Source organism: Eucyclogobius newberryi, unplaced genomic scaffold (genome assembly GCF_026437365.1).
Source record: "Eucyclogobius newberryi isolate DKJ021-1_F unplaced genomic scaffold, fEucNew1.0.hap1 SCAF_17, whole genome shotgun sequence".
Classification (NCBI taxonomy): Eukaryota; Metazoa; Chordata; class Actinopteri; order Gobiiformes; family Gobiidae; genus Eucyclogobius; species Eucyclogobius newberryi.
In genome coordinates, this window is record NW_027315801.1 from 18,481,464 (window position 1) to 18,498,963 (window position 17,500).

General features: G+C 49.8%; 1 protein-coding gene across 2 annotated transcripts in view; it reads left to right on the forward strand.

The window, feature by feature from the left end:
- mthfr (methylenetetrahydrofolate reductase (NAD(P)H)) overlaps positions 1–17,500 on the forward strand; it is a 33,790-nt gene that overhangs the window by 10,958 nt on the left and 5,332 nt on the right. For both annotated transcript variants that reach the window (XM_072449324.1, XM_072449325.1), the window contains exons 3-10: positions 6,290–6,528; positions 7,015–7,125; positions 7,191–7,384; positions 11,835–12,085; positions 12,163–12,297; positions 12,882–13,062; positions 15,514–15,696; positions 16,885–16,986. In XM_072449324.1, coding sequence (XP_072305425.1) covers positions 6,290–6,528; positions 7,015–7,125; positions 7,191–7,384; positions 11,835–12,085; positions 12,163–12,297; positions 12,882–13,062; positions 15,514–15,696; positions 16,885–16,986 — 1,396 coding nt within the window. The remainder of the gene's footprint in view (positions 1–6,289; positions 6,529–7,014; positions 7,126–7,190; positions 7,385–11,834; positions 12,086–12,162; positions 12,298–12,881; positions 13,063–15,513; positions 15,697–16,884; positions 16,987–17,500) is intronic.

The following is a 17,500-nucleotide window of genomic DNA, read 5'->3' on the forward strand; positions in this document are numbered from 1 at the left end:
CTAAAGGAGATCTGCAACTTTTCTACCCTAAAGAAAGTTTAAATGTCTGTAGGAATCTGAAATTTCACTTACATTCGTCAAAGAATAGTAAAATGACAAGGGTACAATAATGGGTATAGACCCATATTTGTCACTTTTTTGGGCAAAAGACAGACTTCGACTCTCATTTTCTCCCATAAGTTGCAGGATTCAGATGGAGAACTTTTTCCCCCTGGTTGAAGTACATAATAAAGATTGGAAAACGACTGTTGAAAAGTAGACCCCAGGTTGGGGGAACGGAACCCACTTTCTAGCCACATTCTGACCCATTGCTTATGGCCTACTAGTATTAAAACGGAAGTTACATATTTAACTACGGTTCTATGAATCCCGGATGACCGCCAGAGGGCGGTGCTGAAGCACTGAATGTTCCCTTCGCACATGCGCAGTTCGAGTAATTATACCAAATGAGTCACACCTGTGACCCTGGATGGCACCCAGAGGTAATATATTCCCCCGCCATCCATCACTCCGTTCTCAGAATCTTCTCGCGAAACCGCAAGGATTCGGCGTGACAGAGTGCCTCTGGCGGTCATCCGGGATTCATAGAACCGTAGTTACATATGTAACTTTCGTTCTATTTCATCCCTACTGACCGCCAGAGGGCGGTGCTGAAGCACTGAATGACATAATACCAGCTATGTCACAAAGAATCCCAAGCACATACCTCACTGAGAAGGACCTGGGTATTCCTGGAGAACCACACCAAGAGGATGTGGACCGGCCACATTTACGCTGTAGAATCTGGCGAAAGTGCTCGGCCCAGTCCAGGATGCAGCCTCGCATATAGCTCCCAATGGAACGCCCTTCATGGCGGCCCAGGAAGTGGAGACGCTTCTGGTGGAATGAGCCCTCACGCCGGGCGGAGTCCTGCCACACCATAAGCACTGCGAATCACATCGACAACCCAATGCGAAAGACGCTGTCTGGATAGTGGACAGCCCTTCTTAGCACCACCGTAGCATACGAACAGCTGGTCTGAGCGCCTTATGTCTGCAGTTGCCGCAATATAGGCCTGCAATACCCTCACTGGGCACAATGACCGGAGCCTGTCCCTGCCTTCTCCAGCTGGGGGCTCATACCGAGCCAAACTCAAAGGCCGGTTGCAATGAGCGCGGGACAACACCTTGGGCAGAAACGTCGGATTCGGCCATAAGATGACACCGGAGTCATCCGAGCTCCATCTGAGACATGTGGGACTGACCGAAAGGGCATGTAACTCACTGACTCTTTTTGCGGAGACCATGGCCAACAAGAATGCAGTCTTCCCAGACAGCCATTTAATGTCCGCCTGTGCCAAGGGTTCAAATGGAGGTTGGCAGATGGAATCTAACGCCACTGACAAGTCCCATAATGGGGCACGTGTAGCGACGGAGGGCCGCAACCTACGAGCTCCCTGTAAAAAAAGTGAAACCAAGTTATGACTCCCCACAGTACCATTGTTGACCAAACCATGATTACAAGATATGGCAGCAACATATACTTTCAGGGTCGACGGGGACCGGCCATCATCAAGGAGAGAGTGGAGAAACTCCAAGATGAGAGGCACCGAACAGGACACCGGGTCCTCACCGTGGGCAGAACACCACTGGGAAAACGGCTTCCACCTGTTCTCATACAGCTGACGAGTAGAGGCAGCCCTGGCATTCAGAAGCGTTTGTTTAACCGCATCGGCGAGGCCAGTTATCTGTGGCTCGGACCCGCCAACGGCCAAACCCACAGCCGGAGGCCTTGAGGGTTCGGATGCCAAATCTGACCTCTCAACTGAGACAGTAGATCTCTCCTGGCCGGAAGGGGCCACGGAGGGCTGCAGCACAGGCTGTACAGTAACGGAAACCACGGCTGTGCCGGCCAGCACGGGGCTATCAGCAATAGCCTGTGACCCTCTTGGAGGACCCTCTGTAGGGTGGGCCAAATCAGTGGAAGAGGAGGAAACGCGTACAGAAGGCCCTGAGGCCATGCGTGTGCCAGCGCATCCTGGCCTAAAGAGCCCGGCGCCCTTGCGAGGGAGAACCATAGCGGGCAGTGGGTTGACTCTTCTGAAGCGAACAAATCTACTTGCGCCTGACCAAAAAGGCCCCAAATCGTGTGCAACGGGAGAGGGACCACTCTACCGGAAGGGGTTGCTGCCGTGAAAGAAAGTCTGCCACGGAATTGCTTTCTCCCGGCAGATATACAGCTCTCAGTGTGGACAGACAAGGCGCAGCCCATCTCAACAGATTGCGAGACACCTCGAGGAGCTGAGCCGATTTGACACCTCCCTGATGGTTGATGTGATAAACCGTGGAGGTGTTGTCCGACCGAACCAGAATATGTTTCCCTCTCAGGTGTGGCAGGAAATGCCTGAGAGCCAGATGAACAGCCCGCAGTTCTAAAACATTGATGTGATCCAAGCGATCCCTCTGAGACCACATCCCTTGGACCATCCTGTGCTGCCATACCGCACCCCATCCTGTGTGCAGGAGTTGGTGGTAACCACCTCCCTGCAACACACCACCAAGCCCATGGGGACCCCTCTCGCCAAGTACTGCGTGTCCCTCCATGGGGCCAGTGCATGCAAGCACTGCCACGTCACCCGAAGCGTTCGCCTTCGGTGCCGTGTAGCGTCCAGGTGGAAACTGTTCAGCCACTGCTGCAGAGGACGCAATGACAGGAGGCCGAGGGGCACAATGCGTGTAACTGTCAGCTTCCCCACAAGTTGAAGAAACTCGATGAAAGGGTACCGACTGCCAGGCCCGAAACGAGAGACCATATTTTGAATGTCGTCCAGCCGACGAAGTGATGGACGAGCCTTCATCGACACAGTATTTAACTCTATTCCCAAAAATGTGGCCCTCTGGGATGGGACCAGGTTGCTCTTCCCCATATTCACTCTGGAGCCCAGCTGGGTCACATGAGCCAGCAGGCGAGCTGTATCCCGGATGACTTGCGCTCGGGATGGAGTGCAAATTAGCGTCCAGATATGGTAGGACTTTCAGTCCGTTGGCCTGCAAAGGCGCAAGGGCTGCTTTCACACATCGTGTGAAAACTCTCGGGGAAAGGGAGAGTCCGAATGGGAGCACCCGGAATGGCCATTGGCTGCCTAGATAGGCAAACCTGAGAAACTGCCGATGTTGAGGTACAATGGGTACGTGGAAGTAGGCATCTTCGAGATCTACAGACGTGAACCACTCCCCGTCTGTGAGTGACTGAAGAACCTCTCCTGTGGTGAGCATGTGGAATGGCAACACCTTCAGGAAATGGTTGAGTCCCCTGAGATCCAAAACGGGACGAAACCTGCCTGTCTTTTTGGGCACGAGAAAATATGTGGAGTAGTAGCCTCCGGGTTGCAACAGAGGATCTACTGCCTCGATGGCACCCTTGGCCAGGAGGACGGATAGCTCCTGGGTCAATGCTTGAACTTTTGCCGGGTCGCTGATCATAGTCATCTTGACCCGGCCTGACATGTGTGGCCGGCGTCGGAATTGCAGTCAATACCCATGAGTCAAGGTGGCAACCACCCATGGGTCCGACGCATGAGCAGCCCAGTAGCTGAGCTGCTTATTGGAAAAATATCCGACGGCCGGCCTGAATGTTTCAGTTTCGTGCCCCTCGGCCCCTAGGGGCCCTGGGGGGGCGGCGGCCAGTACCCAAAGGTCTTGGCTGGTGTCCCGGTTGGCGTGGGGTGCCGCGAAATCCCCTGTCAGGACCCTCTGGGGGGTAGCGTACCCCACCAAACCAACTCCGCGAAGGTGGCTGAAAACTAAGGCCAGCCGTCTGGCGTCTCACAGACCGAGGGGTGGGCCCCGCCCTGTTGAGGCCAGAAAGTTGCTGCCTGGTCTGTCGGGCGAGCGCAGCCAAACAACTCTCCGGACTGCACGGGCACACTGCGGAGGGTCCTACGGCACGCCTCAGTGAGGGGAGACTGAGCAAGCCAGATCTGTCGACGGGCTTGAACAAGTTAAGACATAACTCTGCCTAGTTCCTTCGTCATGAGCGCAAAAGCCTGTAGCGCTGTGTCACAAAACATATTTGCAGCAGTATCAGCGGCATCACTCCCTTGAAGGGAGGAAGAGGGCGCCAGCATCACATGAGCCAGTGAATTGCCTAAGCGACCAGCCCGCGCACCGGAATTGTATGCCTTGGTCACCAAGTCGTCAGTCACCCGACATTGGGACCGAGGACATCTAACGTCCTGGCGTAATGCCTCCTCAGGGGAAACAATGAGAGACGCAATGGCTGGTTCAACAGCAGGCATGCGATCCAGACCGGCTGCCGATGGATTATGCATAGTGGCCAGAACCCGTCCGTCTGATGAGAGCCTCGAAAAGGCGCTCGGATCTCTCCAGCAGGCATGCATCTCTTTAAGATACTCCGTGGACGGCGGCACGACAAAAGTCGTAGGAGCACGTCCCCGCCTGAAAAGAGCACTGGCAGAGCCGGGCTGCTCAGGCTGCGGAATCTCCACCTAGAGATTTTACGCAGGACATCCTGCATGGGGCTCTCGCCTGAGCCACTAAAACTTCGAGCAGAGTCATATGAGCCATCCCCAGAACCATGGAAGGATGGTGCTCCCTCCTCATCTCTAAAATGAGAGGCAGATGCTGCCACGGAGAGAACAGCGTCCTCCGGAGCAAGAGTAGGCATGGATCGGTAAGGAAATCCAGCCTCAGCAGCAGGGGAATTCACGCGATGAGCCTGCAACATGGACTTCATCACTTCTAATTCAGCCGATAGCTGCGCCACTCTGGATGTCAGGCCTCGATCTGACTTGACCTTCTTTTTTGCAGGGCCGTCAGTGCCTGCGGGCTCAGAGAGGCGTTTTGAACGTCTGGTAGGGGGCGCTCGACCAAAGGGCGGGAGGTCATTGTCACCAGTCAGGGTCATCTCTGCCAAACTCGACACTAACTGCCTGTGGCATATAACTGCAGTTCATGCATGGGTCATCCGAAAGCGCCTCCCTCAGGTGGTCAGGGCCAAGGCACGTCGGACAAAGGTCATGACCATCATCAACATAAAGTGCCGACCCACAGTTCACGCAAGAATGGGAGCCATCCATGATCTGGCACCAAATTCAGCGTGTACCAAAGCCAAAACCGGGAGCGGGGGCGCGAACGCTGCCGTCACCGATTAGGGCCACAAGTTAATGCAAAACCGGTAAAATAACGGGCAGTATAAAGCCGGTACAGGTGCCAAAACCGGGAGCGGGAGCACGAACGCTGCCGTCACCGATTAGGGCCACACGTTAACAAAAACACCAGTAAAATACCAGGCAGAATCAAGCCGGTACAGGTGCCAAAACCGGGATCGGGGGCGCGAACGCTGCCGTCACCGATTAGGGTCACACGTTAATAAAAACACCGGTAAATAACAGGCATTATCAAGCCGGTACAAAAGCCAACCCTGGGAGCGGGGGCGTGAACGCTGCCGTCACCAATTTAGGGCAAATAAACTAAGGTAGGGGCGCAACCAGCGGCCCTAAACCCCAGAGAGAAAACAAAACTAAATGTTGTGTACAGCTAACGCTCAAAGAGGCGTAAACTTACACAACCGCTAACACCGTTAAATGTTCGAAAATCCGCAGCTCCAACCACAAGGTAGTAGGACTTCAAGCGACTGAAAAGTCAAGTTCTTTGTAATACGAACCGCACACGAGAAGATAAAGAGAACGGAGCGATGGATGGCGGGGGAATATATTACCTCTGGGTGCCATCCAGGGTCACAGGTGTGACTCATTTGGTATAATTACTCGAACTGCGCATGTGCGACGGGAACATTCAGTGCTTCAGCACCGGCCTCTGGCGGTCAGTAGGGATGAAATAGAACTAGATTTGACTAGTATTGATGTAGCAATTCACACAAACAGGACAGAATGTGACATTTCCTGAACAGTTTCAGAGCTCGATCTTGAGTGTTTTCAGAACTAGTATAACACTAAAAATGTAATAAAGAACAATTATTTTGTATTAAAATTGTTTTAATTCTCAAACCATGACCAAAACCCTGTATCTACCTCTGTATCTACCTGCGTTGCACCAATGAAATTTCCCCATGTGGGACAATAAAGGATTATCTTATCTTATCTTAAAAAAGATGCTTTTTAATTATTTTGTGGTATATATTTTTTTAATCAAGAATCAAGTATATTGCTTAGTATCAAAATAAACATTTTAAATATTAGTATCGAGACAACACTATTTTTTTACACCAGTAGAGATTTCTTTGTTATTGCAGAACTGATTGAATTCAATGCAAAGCTGTTTGTGTTCAGGTTTGACCGAATGGGCTCCGGGGGGCCCCTGTTCATTGACATCACGTGGCACCCTGCAGGAGACCCCGGCTCGGACAAAGAGACCTCGTCCATGATGATCGCCAGCACCGCCGTCAACTACTGCGGCCTGGAGAGTGTCCTCCACCTGACCTGCTGCGACCAGAGCCAGGCCAACATCAGCGCACACCTGGCCAAGGCCAAGCACCTGGGCCTGAAGAACATCATGGCCCTCAGAGGCGGTACGGGGCCCTTGAGTATTCTTCGTCGGAGCGGCAATACTGACCAAAAATGTCATTGTGTCTGTAAATGGACCATAACATTTACCACAAAAGTGCAGAATACAGTTTATACTCTAGTTTGGGGGATTACACTGGACCTTTCAGTCTATTTTTGAGGGAATTTGTTATTTTTTAATTATTTAACCTCTGGTGCCTGGTCAGTAACTCCCGATCTAGTCCTAGATAATAAATTACATAAAATCCTTATTTTTGGTATGGCTATATGTTTCATATTTTGTATAAAATGAATGTGTATATCTACATAATACAAGCTTTATTCATGTATAACATGGTCTTACCTCATTATTTGATCTGCCTTTGAGTGGGCTGGGTTGGGTCCACTCAATGTGTTTGGGAAGTTGAAGCTGTGTTTTAAGTCATTGGTGCCCTCAAAAAATAAATGCAGAGCCATGTGGTTGCACCAAATCTCAAAGTTGTGTTTTTCAGACCCGGTGGGTACTGACTGGGAGGAGGAGGAAGAAGGCTTCAACTACGCCATTGATCTGGTCAAACACATCCGCTCGGAATTTGACGATTACTTTGACATCTGTGTGGCCGGTATGTTGGTGTGATGTTGACGTGGTCCGCGCAGGAGGTAGGTAGTGATAGGTGTGTGTGTACAGGTTACCCCACGGGACACCCTGAGGCAGACAGCTACGAGGATGACCTGAGACACCTAAAGGAGAAGGTGGTCGCGGGGGCCGACTTTGTCATCACTCAGCTGTTCTTCAGAGCAGAGACCTTCCTGAAGTTTGAGGAGGACTGCAGAGCCATTGGAATCACGTGTCCCATTCTGCCCGGGATCTTCCCCATACAGGTACCTCTTCAAAGCTTTTGCTATTAAAGTTTATTTTGAGTGACAGAAACATGTGCTTGGGTTTATGGTGTATGGTATTTGTATTTTTTTTTTTTTTACCTGTAGTAGCTAGACCAGGGGTGGGCAATTATTTTCCTCCGAGGGCCATATTCAAATCCAGGCAAGACGCGGAGGGCCGGCCCACGATCATTGGTCCATTCATCCATTTTCTACCGCTTTATCCGGGGCCGGGTCGCGGGGGCAGCAGTCTAACCAGGGACTCCCAGACTTCCTACTCCCCAGACACTTCCTCCAACTCCTCCGGGGGGGATCCCGAGGCATTCCCAGGCCAGCCGAGAGACATAGTCCCTCCAGCGTGTCCATCCTTTGGGCCATCTTTACGACCCCCACAAACACAGTTTGTCACACATGCCGTTTTTCTCTTAGACTAATGATGCAGATAAAATACATCACAGAAATATAATCATATATTCACATTTTATCACATTTCCCTCCTGTTTATCAAAGCATTAGTCTACTGTCTCATATGCCAAACATATTACTCTTTTCAGTTTTCAACATGTCTTTCATATAGGTGTTAAAATGACACATTTACACACATAAAGTGATTCACAGTTCTCAAACATTGAACACACTCCTTTTCTTTCGGCCCACAACATGTCTACATGTCTATATTACTGTCCTAAATTTTGAGTCAGATTGGTTAATCTCTGTAATTTGACAAACGGACAATTTATTCTGTCTATAATTTTGTCCGGTGTGATGGGAAATATAGAAGTACAAGCGGAAAGCCCTTAAACCCGCTGCTCTCCGGTCAGTCAGTTTGACTCGTCAGGGACCTTTCTGGACACCCCAATAGAAGCAAATACGTTGTATCAGGTGCTACTGGGACCAGATTGTCCACTAACCTCTCGACCTTGACCCTGCAGTATGGTTCTGGGTGATGCTGGTCTTTGTAATGACCATGGCTGGCCACAAAAGGGATACATAGGCACAACGTCCCACAAGTGTCCCCACCATACGTCCTCTCAGCACTGTGTGCCCACATCACCATATGTCCTCGCGCTTGGTTCCTTAAGAGACCTTCTTCCGCTGCTCGCTTCAATCACACCTATGACACATATGAACTGGTACATTTCCCATCTCAATTCATAATCTCATTAACATTGCATGTAGTTATGTTGTAGCAGATAAAAAAAAACTCTTAGTTAGTGCAAACAGTGGCTGTGGTGTAATATGCCTTTGTGTTTCTTCAGCTACTGTCATGTCAATTATACATTTCATTATACATTATGCATTTCATAACCTTTCATCAAGTTGATCACTTATTTTCTTCCCTCTATATTCCCTTTACAGGTATACACAGTTGTGTATGTTGATCGATTGTCCGGTGCATAATACAGGTGTTCAGCACCCATATTACCGTCATCGCTGTGATGATGATAACTGTTGATTCTTTTAGCAGAGTATGGTACTCTGCGAACCGTAGCCTCTGGCTCTCGTACGATAAACCGTAGCCTCTGGCTCTGGTTTATCGTAGCGGAGTATAATGCTTTGCGCATCGTAGAATCTGTGTTCTCATCCATTGTAGCACATGACATGAGCAGGTGTGAGAGATTGAGTTTTTAACTCACCTGAAGCACATATAGAAGATTATTATTGTTTGATGTATTTGTATTGCGCACGCGCGCGCGCAATACAAATACATCTGATTCTCATCCCAGCCGCTTCACACACGGCTGCAAACCGTCCCAGTGCATGTTGCAGGTCCGGGTTTGATGGAGCCATCAGGACAACATCGTCTGCAAACAGCAGAGATGAGATCCTGTGGTCCCCAAACCGGACACCCTCTGACCCCTGACTGCGCCTAGAAATTCTGTCCATAAAAATTATGAACAGAACCGGTGACAAAGGGCAGCCCTGGCGGAGTCCAACATCCACTGGGAACAGGTCTGACTTACTGCCGGCAATGCGAACACAGCTCCTGCTCCGGTCATATAGGGACCGGACAGCCCTGAGCAAAGGGCCCCGGACCCGGTACTCCCGGAGCACCCCCCAAAGGACACCCCGAGGGACACGGTCGAAAGCCTTCTCCAGATCCACAAAGCACATGTGGACTGGTTGGGCGAACTCCCATGAACCGATGGAGAGTATAGAGCTGGTCCAGTGTTCGACGACCAGGACGACCGCTCTGCACCTCCTGAATCCAAGGTTCGACTATCGGTCGGATTCTCCTCTCCAGGACCTTGGAATAGACCTTACCGGGGAGGCTGAGGAGTGTGATCCCTCTGTAGTTGGAACACACCCTCCGGTCCCCCTTCTTGAACAGAGGGACCACCACCCCGCTCTGCCAGTCCAGAGGCACGGTCCCCGACCGCCACGCGATGTTGCAGAGACGTGTCAACCAACACAGTCCTACAACATCCAGAGACTTTAGGTACTCAGGGTGGATCTCATCCACCCCCGGAGCCCTGCCACCGAGGAGTTTGCGAACAACCTCAGTGACTTCAGCTTGGGTGATGGGCGAGCCAGCCTCCGAGCCCCCGGTCTCTACTTCCTCTTCGGAAGACGTGACTGAGGGATTAAGGAGATTCTCAAAGTATTCCTTCCACCGTTTAACAACATCCCCAGTCGAGGTCAGCAGGCCTCCACCCGCACTGTAAAAGGTGTTGTTGGAGGCACTGTTTCCCCCTCCTGAGGCGCCGGACGGTTTGCCAGAATTTCGTTGGGGCCGACCGATAGTCCTCGTCCATGGCCTCCCCGAACTCCTCCCAGCCCCGGGTTTTGGCCTCTGCGACACCACGAGCTGCGGCTCGCCTGGCCTGCCAATACCTGTCGATGACCTCAGGAGACCTACAAGCCAGAGTGGCCTGATAGGCCTCCTTCTTCAGTCTGAAGGCATCCCTTACTTCCGGTGTCCACCACCGGGTTCGGGGGTTGCCGCCACGACAGGCACCGGAGACCTTGCGACCACAGCTCCATGTGGTCGCAAGGTGGTCCACTCGGACTCAATGTCCCCAGCCTCCCCCAGGATGTGGGAGAAGCTCTCCCGGAGGTGCGAGTTGAATACCCTACTGACAGAGGGCTCCGCAAGACATTCCCAACAGACCCTCACAATGCACTTGGGTCTGCCAAGTCTGTCTGGCTTCCTCCTCCGCCAGCGGATACAACTCACCACCAGGTGGTGATCAGTTGACATCTCTGCCCCTCTCTTCACCCGAGTGTCCAAGACACGTGGCCGGAGGTCAGATGACACGACAACAAAGTCGATCATTGACCTCCGGCCTGTGTCCAAGACACGTGGCCGGAGGTCAGATGACACGACAACAAAGTCGATCATTGACCTCCGGCCTGTGTCCTGGTGCCACGTGCACTGATGGACACCCTTGTGCTTGAACATGGTGTTCGTTATGGACAATCCGTGGCTAGCACAAAAGTCCAATAACACCGCTCGGGTTCAGATCGGGGAAGCCGTTCTTCCCGATCACCCCTCTCCAGGTGTCACTGTCATTGCCCACGTGGGCGTTGAAGTCCCCCAGTAGAACAACGGAGTCCACTGTCCAGTACCCCCCCCCCCCAAGGACTCCAAGAAGGCCGGGTACTCTGCACTGCTGTTCGGCCCGCAGGCCGCCACAACAGTGAGAGACCTGTCCCCACCCGAAGGTGAAGGGTCACTTGCTTTTTGTCAACAAAAATGCCTGTAAGCATTAATATTGATTGTAATACCATCCACTCACTCTAGATGAACTTAGTCTTGAGTTGGGACAGTTTCTTCATCTGTCCCATGGATCTCCCTGTCGTGCTTGTGAGAAGCAGCTGCTGCCTCTGCTCGTGAAGCAGAGCCACAGACTGGATTAGGCAGGTGGAGCATGACTGGATTTCTACGAAAACAGTATTTTCTTATAGAGTAGCATTACAGACTTTGCAAAGACACTCGTTTTGATGATAAGTGATTAGCGCTGTGTAATTTGATTGACAGGGCGGGGCACCCTGCCTATTCAGTGGAAGGGGAAACACTGGGGCTGGAACTTGACATATACTTTGATAATTATTTTCAAATATGTTTTGGTCAGGAATCCTATCTCCTAAATCCAAATGATGATTTTCAAATAGATTAACCAATAAAGAAAGAAAGAAATGCTTGGTCAGTTTGTGTCTAAACAAAGGAGAAAAAAGAGGAGTATTGAGAAACATTACAACGAGCACTAAACTCATATTTATCTGAGGTAAAAGAAGTTTTATATTTTGTTCTGTGCCCCTTGCCTTTGAGAGGGATGGGACACAAATTGGCTGCAGCAGTTAGACCGTCCCAATTTGGGAGTTCTTTTTTGATGCCCTTTATGGTCTGATTCCATACCCTTGTGCATTCAAATGGAGTGTAGGGACTGGCTGCTCATGTCCAACCTGCTGCACCAGCAGATACAAAAACCTCTGTTGCTCTTCTGTGCAGGGCTATCAGTCTTTGCGGCAGTTGGTCAAGCTGTCCAAATTGGAGGTCCCAGAGGAGATCACCAAAGTTATTGAGCCCATCAAAGACAACGATGCTGCCATCAGAAACTATGGCATCCATCAGGCGGTGGAGATGTGCCGTGTGCTACTGGACAGTGGAAGGGTTCCAGGCCTGCACTTCTATACTCTGAATCGAGAGGTGGCCACCATGGAGGTGCTGCGGCAGCTGGGGCTGTGGCAGGAGGACCCCAGGTATGTCTGTCCTCATCCCATACAGATACATTTGTATAAGTGCACAGATTAACTGTTGTTGTGTGTTGTGCTGGCAGGCGGCCCCTGCCCTGGGCTGTCAGCGCTCATCCCAAACGGAAAGTGGAGGATGTGCGTCCCATCTTCTGGGCCTCCAGACCCAAGAGCTACATCTACAGAACCCAGGACTGGGACGACTTCCCCAACGGGCGCTGGTGAGTCGCTCAAATACTGCACCTCTGCACACATTTCATTGCACTGATTCTGATTCTGAAACGGTGTCCAAAATTAGACAATTGATTCTTATCAATAATGCTGCTAAATGCAATTGTTGGCCCTCAGATCTCCGTTTGAACTGGCTCAAATGATCATAAGCAGTACTTTTTTACTGCAAACAAAATCAAATTCTATTGTGATACAGACCCTAGTCAATGTTCTAAGTCTCATTACTGTAGTTCTCGACTTCAAGAGTCTTTGGCGTATCTACTCCCTCGCCCTATGCACTAGCCGGATTGAGGGCCCTACTATTGTTGAGGGTTTTATAAGGCACTCACACACTCGTAGGCAATGTGTTTCAGATGTGACTTAATACGGCATAGTGAGTGGAAGGAGATGGGGTGAGGGAGTAGACACGGATTGGGAAAAGGCCTTTGTAATTCTAGTTGTCATAATGATCAGGTGCATGACATTGTAGATGCATAGGATGACTGTTGATTTTCTAACCTTCTGTTGGTACTTAAAAAAAGAGGTTGCAGGTAACCTACAGTACAGCGATCTGAGCCTCCGTCTGTTTCTTCAGGGGGAACTCTTCGTCTCCTGCTTTCGGCGAGCTGAATGACTACTATCTGTTCTACCTGAAGAGCAAGTCGTCCAAAGACGCTCTGCTGCAGATGTGGGGAGAGGAGCTGCACAATGAGCAGAGTGTATTTGAAGTCTTCACCAGTTACATCGCTGCACTGCCCAACCGCAAGGGCCACAAGGTACAGGGGCCCTGAGGCCCAAAACAGCACTACATTCTCTTTATGATTCCTCTTTCTCTTTTCCACCTTTCTTCTTCTAAATAACTCATACAGTATTTTCAGAGGTGAATTGTTCTTTTTCATCCCTACTGACCGCCAGAGGCGGTGCATACAGCACTGGATGATCATCCTTGCGCATACACAGGTCGAGAATTAGTAACAAAAAGTCACCTTTGACCTGACACTGGGAGCTCAGTCCCTTTTCACCTTCTCGCATGCAGGTTGTATATGTGGTTGTTTTACGCTAATATATTGCTGTTTCCACACATTTGGGTTGGTTTTGCCGCTTGTAGCCTGTTAGCACTGTGACTGTGGTGTGCTGCGAGTTCGTTCGCCCTCCTGGGACTGCACAAGCGTGTCGGACCTGTTGCAATTAGGAGGTATATTTCCATTGTTTCTACGACTGGCAAGTGTTACCCCTTTAATGCATTTTGTCGTAGCCGTGCGCCCGGTAGATTTTTGTTTTGTCAAAACAGAGCTCTCGTGCTGACCGTGGCTTGCTTTCAACCCCAGGGAATGGAGCCTATGTCCATAAACTTTGACTAAACCAGGTCCAGAACCTGGAGGCGCTAAGCACAGAGTCCATGCGCACATCTCTGCTTGTAAACTGCTATTGAGCCTGGCCTGGGACTAATGTATGGGTCAGTCTGGGGGTGCCACTTGGCCCTTGGCACATCACAAGTCACATTTCAGTCATGCAAACATAGGAACTTGTTTTGGCGTTAAGTTACAACATAAAACAATGAATAATACAAAATAATAATAATAGCAACGTCTATAGAACAAAATAAGGCATTAACAATTTACTAATAAATTTAAATTTATTTAAAGTAAAAATAAACTCTGTTATGTACACAGAAATGTACATGTAATTACATGCAAAAAGTGAACAGTGCGTGAATAATATTGGTTGAGTATTGTTAAAGTGGTGTTTAAGAAGTGTTCATGAGTCCAAGGGCAGAGGGAACTGTTCTTGTGGCAGGAGGTTCTAGTCTGGATGGACCGTAGCCGAGCAGAGATGGAAGTCTGCAGCGATCACCTTCTCAGCAGAGCGCACAATGCGCTGTAGTCTCTGTTTGTCCCTGGCTGTGGCTCCAGCGTACCACACGGTGATGGAGGAGGTGAGGATGGACTCTATGAAGGACGTGTAGAACTGCACTATCATCTGCGTTGGCAGCTTGGCTTTCCTCAGCTGCCGCAGGAATGACATCCTCTGCTGGGCCTTCTTGATGAGGGAGCTGATAGTGGGCTCCCACTAGAGGTCCTGGGTGATAGAGGAAGGAGTCCACGGTGGTGATGGGGGAGTCTTGTCATGGTGAGGGGGGGCTGTGACTTTCCTGAAGTCCACGATCATCTCCACTGTTTTCTGGGCATTGAACTCCACGTTGTTACCTCTGCACCAGGACACCAGTCGGTCCACCTCCCTCCTGTAGACAAACTCATCCGCGTTCGAGATGAGCCCGATGAGTGTGGTGTCGTCCGCAAACTTGATCAGTTTTACGGAGTCACGGCTGGAGGTGCAGCAGTTTGTGTACAGGGAGAAGAGCAGAGGAGAAAGCACACAGCCCTGTGGAGCTCCTGTGCTGATAGTCCGAGTGTCTGAGACATTCTTCCCCAGCCGCACGCACTGCCTCTGATCCATCAGGAAGTTGGTGCTCCCCCTGCAGGTGGAGTCGGCGCTCTCCCCTGCAGGTGGAGTCGGCGCTCTCCCCTGCAGGTGGAGTCGGCGCTCTCCCCTGCAGGTGGAGTCGGCGCTCTCCCCTGCAGGTGGAGTCGGCGCTGCCCCTGCAGGTGGAGTCAGGCACGTTGAGCTGGGAGAGCTTGTCCTGGAGCAGAGCAGGAGGATGGTGTTGAATGCAGAGCTGAAGTCCACAAACAGGAGCTGCTGCTCGAAGTACCATTTTATTCTTATCTGTGTGCCGCTGACACATTTCTCTTTCAGATCATTTCAGATCATTTCCATCTTCCACAGAAACTTCACAGCTAGAAAAGAATCGAAGAATTGAATCATTATAAATGTATAATTTAACTGGTCACCAGACTGTTCTGCAAACAGGCCATATTAAATCTGAACCGTAACAGTAGCTATGAATTAATTTACGTTGTATGTCACATGACTTAAAGAAACATCTACACATTTGTAAAATGTGAGGCCAGTGTTGCTTTACCTAGTGTTGTTTTGAGCTGTAACTGCAGCACTGCAGATGATTGAGCCCGAGTCCTTTTGCAGCATTAGCTCGTGTGACGCCAGTAACCAGAAGATATTTGATGACATTATAGCAAACTTTGACATTGGTATTTCTTGTGTGCTTCTTGTGCTTTTAGCTTAAGGAATTACAATTTCAAATGTTTATATTCTAGTCACTGTAAATGCATATTTGTTCTAAGAGTGCTGTGGCCTGTCTGCTGCAGGTGCTGTGTCTGCCCTGGAATGACGAGCCGCTGGCCCCTGAGACCAACCTGCTTAAGGACGAGCTGGAGAGAGTGAACCGCAGAGGAGTCCTGACCATCAACTCTCAGCCCAACATCAACGGAAAGCCCTCCACAGACCCCGTCGTGGGCTGGGGTCCTCCTGGGGGCTATGTGTTCCAAAAGGTCCTGTTCAGTCCTGCTCGTTCTAATGTTTCTCAGCATTAGAGTCAAATCAGGCTTCATGACAACCTTTGTGTTGTGCAGACTTCATTATGAAATCATGAAAGTGGGGTGTCATGGAATCAGACAATACACTGATGCTATTCCGTAACACATCGACAACACAATTCAACTTAGAATATGAAACGACACAGAAATATCAGACATTTGTATGGCAAGCTTGGGAGAAAACGCCGGGCTGTGTCAGCCAAGCCGTTGTAAGCAGCCTGGCTGACCCTCCTGCGTCTCACCCAGTTTTTTCCCATGCTGGTTGGTTTTATTAGATATTCTGGAATAGGCGGGTCACATTTCTCATTGGTCAGCTTCACATCAAGGCACTTGTTTTACAGCTGGTATTTTTCCTAGAGATCAAGCCTTGGGTAAACATTACCCAAACTCCTCTGGGCTGTCACCCCCCCTCGGGTAAACGACCTTTGGCCCATCTTTACGGCCCCTTCACAAATGCAGTTTGTCACACACCCGTTCTTCTTTTAGACTAATGATGCAGATAAAATATCACTATTATGCAGATAAAATACATCACAGAAATATAATCATATATTCACATTTTATCACAGGGGACAGTAACACTTCAGCATAGAATGGGTTCAGAAGGAGAACAGTTAGGTCTATGGACAGAGGCTATTGAATTCAATGGAAAATTACAAATAAAAACAAACACTTAATTGGCAGTTTCTGAGTGAATGTTTGAAAGCCCGGCAGTCACTGCTGATAACTTAAAACCTGTATTTGTCTAAAATGTGCAAAAGAATGGAATGTTTATATTTTTGACCCTATCGCCCAGCTTACTTCAGGAGACTACTAACAAATACAAGTCTATACATTTGAGGGTCAATGTTAATTTCTATCTAAAACATTCACGATGATTGCCTCAAAGGATACACTTTTGCTTCTGTGCTTGTTAATGCTTTGAAGGACAAACCACAGCGACTGGCTGCTCTCCCAGTTTTTCTTTGGAATACATACATTTGCTTTACCACTAACTTAGAAGTTAAACAAAATTATTGCTTCAAACTAATCAGTAGCAGACTTTGACCTCTGCTGCACACAATATGGTCAATGTGAATCAGCTTGTTTTGATTGTTTTGATAAGTTTATCCATGTGAAGTATGTGTCTTCTGTGTGATACAGGCTTATCTGGAGTTTTTCACTTCTACTGAGAACGTAAACGCTCTCCTCAAAGTGCTGAAGAAGTATGAGCCTCGCGTCAACTACCACATTGTGAACGTGCACGTGAGTAGAACTGTGTGCACGTGAGTAGAGCTGTGTGCACGTGAGTAGAGCTGTGTGCACGTGAGTAGAGCTATGTGCACGTGAGTAGAGCTGTGTGCAAGAGCTGTGTGCCCGCGAGTAGAGCTGCGTGCACGTGAGTAGAGCTTTGGGCACAAGTTGTGTGCACGTGAGAGCTGTGTGCATGTGAGTATAGCTGTGTGCACGTGAGTATAGCTGTGTGCACGTGAGTATAGCTGTGTGCACGTGAGTAGAGCTGCGTGCATGTGAGAGAGCTGCGTGCACGTGAGTAGAGCTGTGTGCACGAGCTGTGTGCACGTGAGTAGAGCTTTGGGCACAAGTTGTGTGCACGTGAGAGCTGTGTGCATGTGAGTATAGCTGTGTGCACGTGAGTATAGCTGTGTGCACGTGAGTATAGCTGCGTGCACGTGAGTAGAGCTGCATGCACGTGAGAGAGCTGCGTGCACGTGAGTAGAGCTGCGTGCACGTGAGTAGAGCTGCGTGCACGTGAGTAGAG